General features: G+C 39.9%; 1 protein-coding gene across 1 annotated transcript in view; it reads right to left on the minus strand.

The window, feature by feature from the left end:
* Window positions 1–6,128, minus strand: part of LOC102205707 (cytochrome P450 2K1-like) — an 8,192-nt gene extending 2,064 nt beyond the window's left edge. Inside the window, exons 1-8 of the mRNA XM_005732691.1 lie at window positions 5,922–6,128; window positions 5,639–5,801; window positions 5,403–5,552; window positions 5,148–5,308; window positions 4,864–5,043; window positions 4,130–4,271; window positions 3,776–3,960; window positions 3,446–3,587 (exon numbers count right to left, since the gene is read on the minus strand). Of these exons, the coding sequence (XP_005732748.1) occupies window positions 3,446–3,587; window positions 3,776–3,960; window positions 4,130–4,271; window positions 4,864–5,043; window positions 5,148–5,308; window positions 5,403–5,552; window positions 5,639–5,801; window positions 5,922–6,128 (1,330 nt within the window). The remainder of the gene's footprint in view (window positions 1–3,445; window positions 3,588–3,775; window positions 3,961–4,129; window positions 4,272–4,863; window positions 5,044–5,147; window positions 5,309–5,402; window positions 5,553–5,638; window positions 5,802–5,921) is intronic.
* Window positions 6,129–6,629: the final 501 nt, after the last annotated feature.

The raw sequence follows: 6,629 nt of genomic DNA on the forward strand, positions 1-6,629 counted from the left end.
CAATAATAACGTAGTTACTGTAACGCGTTACTTAATAACGCGTTAGTCCCAACACTGGTGGTTTCTCCCACTCCTCTGGATCATGCAGGACAGATGTGGATCCCTGATGAAATTACAAAACACAAACTGAAAATGCTTTCTATATTGTATATAACTCATATGGAAATCAAAGAAAATGGACATCATGTTGCTTCACAACAAAGTTCATCTTTAGGTGTTGTATATTGTAAATTCAGGTCTTGCTGAGAACTGGCTTCACAACAGAGGAGCCTGCGAGATGATGGCATTTCTTACTCTCTTTTTTTGGAAACTCCAGGAACCACAAGTAAGCCTGCACTCTGAGAGAGTTTAAGACACGATGGAGCTTGCATAGTCAAATTATTTTAATTCTGGCTTTGAGGCCTTTTTTCATATGAAAGGGAAGCAGTTTAGAGTCTATAATCACTGTTAAAGAGCATATCCTGGCCAAGTCAGATTCTTTAGTTTAGTCTGAATTAAGAGACAGAAACATAGTGGTGATCCAGACCTTTATGTTTTCAAGCTAATTCTATAGTTTAACTATTTGATTTGATCTGACCTCATGGATAAACACAACTGAGTATCATTTGCATATAGGCATACAACTGTTTGCTTTGTTTTCTAATAACATTACCAGTGCCAAGCATGTATTACTTGGAAAGAATTTTAAGAAGTGAGCCCACTCCTTGTTGCACGGCCCTTCAGGTTCTCTGTCTGCCCTGCAAGCACTACAAGCCATTTGTTCTCAGTTTGGTGACAGTCCCCACCAAGGCCTTTCCCAAACTGCAGTCTCAGTTCATGCTCAAACCATCTGACATCATTTACTATAAATCCGTGTCTGTGTGCATCTGTGTGATGTCAAGTCTCAGATGCAGTTTTGCCATGTTGTGTGAACATCTTCATCTGACTGGGCTGAGGTAGAGGTGGAGGGCTAGTCATGGTTTTAAAAACAAATTCCGAGTATAACAGTGGCCTCCTGCCATATCATCGCTGCCAGAGGACTCCACGCCTGCTGGTTCTGTTTTGTCGCTGCCAGGGGTCTCCGCACCTGCTGGTCCTGCTTCTGTTCCCACTGGGGGGTTCTGGAGAACGGAGCCAGCTGTCTCCGCTGGAGGATCGGAGTGGCCCGTTCAGTTGTCTGTCTCTGTTGGAGGCTCCAGGGAGTTCATCCAGCCATCAGCGCCACCAGATCCTCCACCTACGGCTTCCACACCATTGACTGCACTGCCACCACTTGCTCCATCACCTGTGGCTTCCACACCATTGCCTGCAGTACCACCACCTGCAGTTTCCACACTGTCACCTGCAGCTGCATTTTCCACTAGTGGTGAGTGGATCGATCCACATATCGATTGTACCAATACCAAGTCGGCATCGGATCGATACTAGCCTGGTGAGATCGATTCTAAACTTTAAGTTCCGCTCTTGTTTGCAATGCTGTGGTTTTGGCAAAGACGAAACAGTCAGGTCGTCGAGGTTTGCGTAGACTTTTTATTAAAAATCTTTCTAATAAATATTGATAATATTCATTTTCTATAAGCGTTTTCTATTTAATTACAAACTTTGTGCCAAATATGTTCTGGGTTTTAAGTATTTAATAATAAAAAAGGAAACATCACAAAAAACACTTGAGGTCATGAAAATGAGATTTGTTGAGATTTGTATCGGTGATACTGGCCTGTATTTACATGGTATCGCATCGATACCAAAATATGCAGTATCACACACCACTAGTTTCCACACCGTTGACTGCAGCTCCACCTGCTATGTCTGGTCCTGCCTCGTCTGGGCCTACATCATCCGGTCCACATCCTCCTCGGCTGGCATGGCCAGCTTGTTCACGCCTAGCACACCGTCGTTGGCCACTTTCCAGGCCGTAGGCTGAGGAACATTGCCGTCATGGTCGGCCTACTGAACGGTGTTGCTGCCTTCCACATGTCGTTTCAGTAGTCCTCCTCCGTTCAGCAAGCCTTCGATCGGCTGAAGCAACATTTCTCATGTGTGCCCATCCTGATCCAGGTTGACCTCAACAAGCCTTTTGTGGTGGTGTTTTGGACTCAGGGGTTGGGGTAGTGCTGTCCCAGCTCTCCGATGGAAATCTTTGTCCCTTTAAAGTTTAACTTTTAACATTTATGAATTCATCACCTATCATCTTTTTGTTACTTAAACGACTTTCACATATTTTTTCTGGGTTTTATGGTCTAGCAGTGATCCACTGAAATAGATGAGGTGCTTTTTGAACTGTAAAACTCCTTGTTCTCAATATTTGCATTTAGGACAAAGGAAACTCAGAAAGAGGTCATTGCCATTTTGTTCTGAATCACTTTACCCTCCACTTTGTCAATATAATAATAATAATAATAATAATAATAATAATAATAATAATAATAATGGATTGAATTTATATAGTGCTTTTCAAGGCACCCAAAGCGCTTTACAATGCCACTATTCATTCACTCTCGCATTCACACACTGGTGGAGGCAAGCTACGGTTGAAGCCACAGCTGCCCTGGGGCAGACTGACAGAAGCGAGGCTGCCATATCGCGCCATCGGCCAGAGGCGATATGTTTGCTTGTGTAGTTTTGGTGTAATTGTGCTGTAGAAGTACTGTGGCGGGAAGATTGTGCACTTGTTTGTTGTTCAGAATTTGTATCATGTAAAAAAATGTCATGCCATTGTTCACATAGTGTTGAATAATTTTCATTATCTAGTATTTTTAACTATTCAGACTGTTATACAGGTAGATGGTAAATTAATGGATAAGACTGGGTTATACAAAAAACCTTGAAAATAAAATTTAAAAGTGGTTTATTTAATTTTGTAGATCATGTGAATTGCTTTGAAATAACAAATAATAAAACCCCACAGAAAGGACTAATTTAAAACTAAAATAAGACCTTTAGTACATGAGACTGGGGAGTACATCAACTGTGGAGCATAAGCAGCAACACAGCAGTTTTTTTTTCTTTTTCTAGATCATGAAAGTGTTTCAAAACACTTTCTAAACACAAGCGATTATTATTATGCATTAAACTGAGCTGGATTCTTTAACAGGCCAACAGAAGTATATTGCTATGGCACATTACCTTTACTGAGCAGAACAGAAATGTTAGAAATCTTACACTTGGGCCTTAACTTTGTTAAGAACACCTCTTCATCACATACAGGAAACAGCACACAGTTTGTGAGGTGAAGGGCTGAGTGTTAAGCCCACAGCTGGAGTCAGATCTAATTCGTCCCCTGAAACTCCAGGAGCAGGTGTGAAACAAAAATGCTGCAAGAGGGTGGCGAAGAAGAGGAAGAGCTCCATCCTGGCCAGACTCTCTCCAAGGCAAATCCTGCGACCTGCAAGAGAGAATTCATGAAACATTTCTGGCTCTCTTGTGAGTCAAAGTAAACTAAACAGTGATGGCTGAGCTCACAAACCTGCAGAAAATGGAATGAAAGCATCTCTTTTGACAAACTTTTTCTCTTTGTCCAGGAAGTGAGCAGGATAAAAGCTATGTGGTCTCTCCCACTCGTTGGGATCATGCAGGACAGATGTCAAGAAAGGAAACATTGTGGTTCCCTGCAGAAATGACAATACACAAACTGAAAATGCCTCCTGTTTGTTAAATAATAATGTCTTATAGTAATTAGTTATGTTGCACACAGTCCTTATTATCCTCAACCAGTCCAAGTACCTGATGGGCCACAGCTTTGTTGAGTATTTTGTTGAGCTTTGTTTTCCATAGTAGCTGTGTTATTCAGTCTTACCTTCTCGATAAAGTGACCCTGAAAAGTGATGTCTCGGGTGGTTTTGTGAGGAAGTGCAGTGGGGTTGATGCTGCTCAGTCTCTGTATCTCATGGATGACGGCGTCAGTGAAGGGCAGATTTTTCCTGTCAGCAACCTGCACCTGTCGATCTCCTATGACCCTCCTCAGTTCCTCCTGGACCTCATCTGGAGTATGAACAAGAACAGTGTACACATTTCATCCCTATGAGGCGGACTAAAACACTTCACCATACTTGAAAACTCCATGAAGATCAGATTTTGTTTCTGTGATGGTCTGTTTTCAGTAAAAACAATAATTGGCACATGCAAGTTGTGGATTACTTAGACTTCTCACCTTGAATTTTTGGATATTTGGCCATAAGCAGAAGTCCCCATCTCAGTGTAGTTGATGTTGTCTCAGTGCCGGCAGCAAACAGATGCATGACTGTCATCAAAAGGTTTTCATTATGAAAGTGACTGTTGGTAATCCCAGATTCCTGCACATAGACATTTAACGGCAAAGTCACTAAAATAAAGTTTAAGGGGCTTCAGTAGTACAAAAAAAGAAGTTATCCAACACTGATTTTACATGTATTTCCAATCCCTGTGTAGGCAATACCTCTAAAGAATTCACATAGACATAATGTCTTATATACAGTGCCATGAAAAAGTATTTTTCCCCTTTGTTGAATTCCTCTTGACTTTTATGCATAGTTATCACACATAAATGTTTCAGAGCATCAAAAAACTTTAATTTTAGGCAAAGTATTTTGTATTTACCCAGGTAAATATGAATTACAGGTTTTAAATGATGATTTCATTTATGAAGGGGAAAAACTATCCAAACCTACCTTGTTCTGTGCAAAAAAGTATTTACCACCTAAACCTAACAAATGGTTGTGTCACCCTTTGCATCTAGAACTGCAATTAACCACTTCTAAATAAGCAGTTCTGATAATGTCTTTCAATCAATGTGGAGGAATTTTTGCCCATTGATTGGGATTTTTTCACTAGTTGGAACAAAGTTTCACCCTGAGCTTCAGTGAAACATTCATGAACACCAACTTGAAAGATGATAGAGATGCCAACCTCCAGATTTTGTTTGCGAACCAGAAAGGCGTCTACAAAGCCTCTGCACATCTGGGGATTCAGAGTCTCTTTTAAGCGACTGAAGATGGTTTGGTTTTGTTTCTTATTGGCAGAAAATATTTTGTGTATTTCATTTCTGTCCGCAGTCCACTTGAAGAGCGATGGAAACATGTCGAAGATCTGTGAATCATCACATTTATATTTGGGATTAAATAACATTGTTGAATTGATACAGTTTATGTACTTTTAAAAATTCCGTAGCTTCAAAAAATAGGAATTAATACCTGTATTGAGGGACTTCCACTAAGTCTAACAATTCTGGCTGTCCGATCTACCAGAGATTTAAACTCTGGATCATTATATTCAAATCTGCTGCCATAGACGATGGAGCAGATAATATTAGAGACTGCACAGTTAACTGGTTGGGTTGTATCAAAAGCTTCTCCTGTTACAACAGAAATAAAATAGCACGTGAACTTTAGAAAAAATGTCAGTTTATTTACTATTTACTAAACTCAACACAATGTGATTAGTTTTACCTTGAAATTTCTTAAAAACTTCGATGAGGTATTGACATTCTTCAATTATTTTGTCCTCACATGCTCTCTTGCCCATCCCAAAGTCTCTCAGATTAGTCAGTGCAAAGCGCCTCATTTCTTTCCATGAATCGCCGTTGGACCACGCAACCCCTGAAATGAAATTTTTACAAAGTAGTTTAACTAACACTAGATTCTGAAAAATACATTTATTGTAGCATAATAGTCACTTTTCATACCATGTCCTTGACTAAGTTCACGCATGATCTCCAGTGGATTCCTGTCTCCAAACACGTCATCATAGTCTACAAGTGCCTCCTTCACTGTCTTGTATCCTGATAGGACCACCACTTTTTTAGTTCCCAGATAGACCGTGAAGACTGATCCATATTTCTTGGATAACTAAGAACAGAAAAAAGTTCATTCTTTGACACAAATCCAACAAAACAAATGTAGGCAGCTCCCTGTAGAGCTGAATCTTGAAAACCACCTAAAAGAAAAGTAATGCAAAAACAAACTCACCTCCAGTAATGTGTTGTAGGGTTTTTTCAGGTCAAGCTGAAGTAGGTTCCCAAGCAACGGAAGTGGTCTGGGTCCTGGAGGCTCCTTACCATGTTTTTGAGTACTGAAACTCGAAGAGGAAATTAAATAGATTAGCAGGAGGACTATGACAGTCCCCAATAAGAACGAAGAACTGAAACACTGGAGAAAAACATCTAATATCCCCATGATTATAAAACAAAATGTCCTCTGATAGTTCTTTGTACACAGCGACTCACTGACCCAGCATTTGGTACTGAAGTTCTTTTTCTTTCTTTTATTGTTTCTTAGTTGACCAATCTAGACATCCACTACAAGGGGGTGGGGAAATGCAGTAGAAAGGTTAAACTGAATGACTTAGTAAATTATTACTGTTAGCAAGCTGTTACTTTGCTCTATACTGATATTGATTTTCTACTCAGAAAGACCTGTCACCGAATTCTTATTGTTTAACCACAATCAAACAATGAGTGTATTTGAGTTAAAGGATCATGAATAAAAAGTGAAATAGTGCGTTAGATTTCTCTGGTTCTTTTTAAGGCCTTAGGAATCTTCCAGATATTATCCCTTACAGTTATTTGTATTTAGTCATGAGAAATAAATGTAATATAGAGCTAAGCTGTTACTGTTTGGAAAACAGATTTATAAAAATGCCGGACTTACCACTGAAGACCTGAATCATGAGTAGCA

This window comes from Pundamilia nyererei, unplaced genomic scaffold (genome assembly GCF_000239375.1).
Source record: "Pundamilia nyererei isolate P.nyererei 1_Seehausen unplaced genomic scaffold, PunNye1.0 scaffold00048, whole genome shotgun sequence".
Lineage (NCBI taxonomy): Eukaryota > Metazoa > Chordata > Actinopteri > Cichliformes > Cichlidae > Pundamilia > Pundamilia nyererei.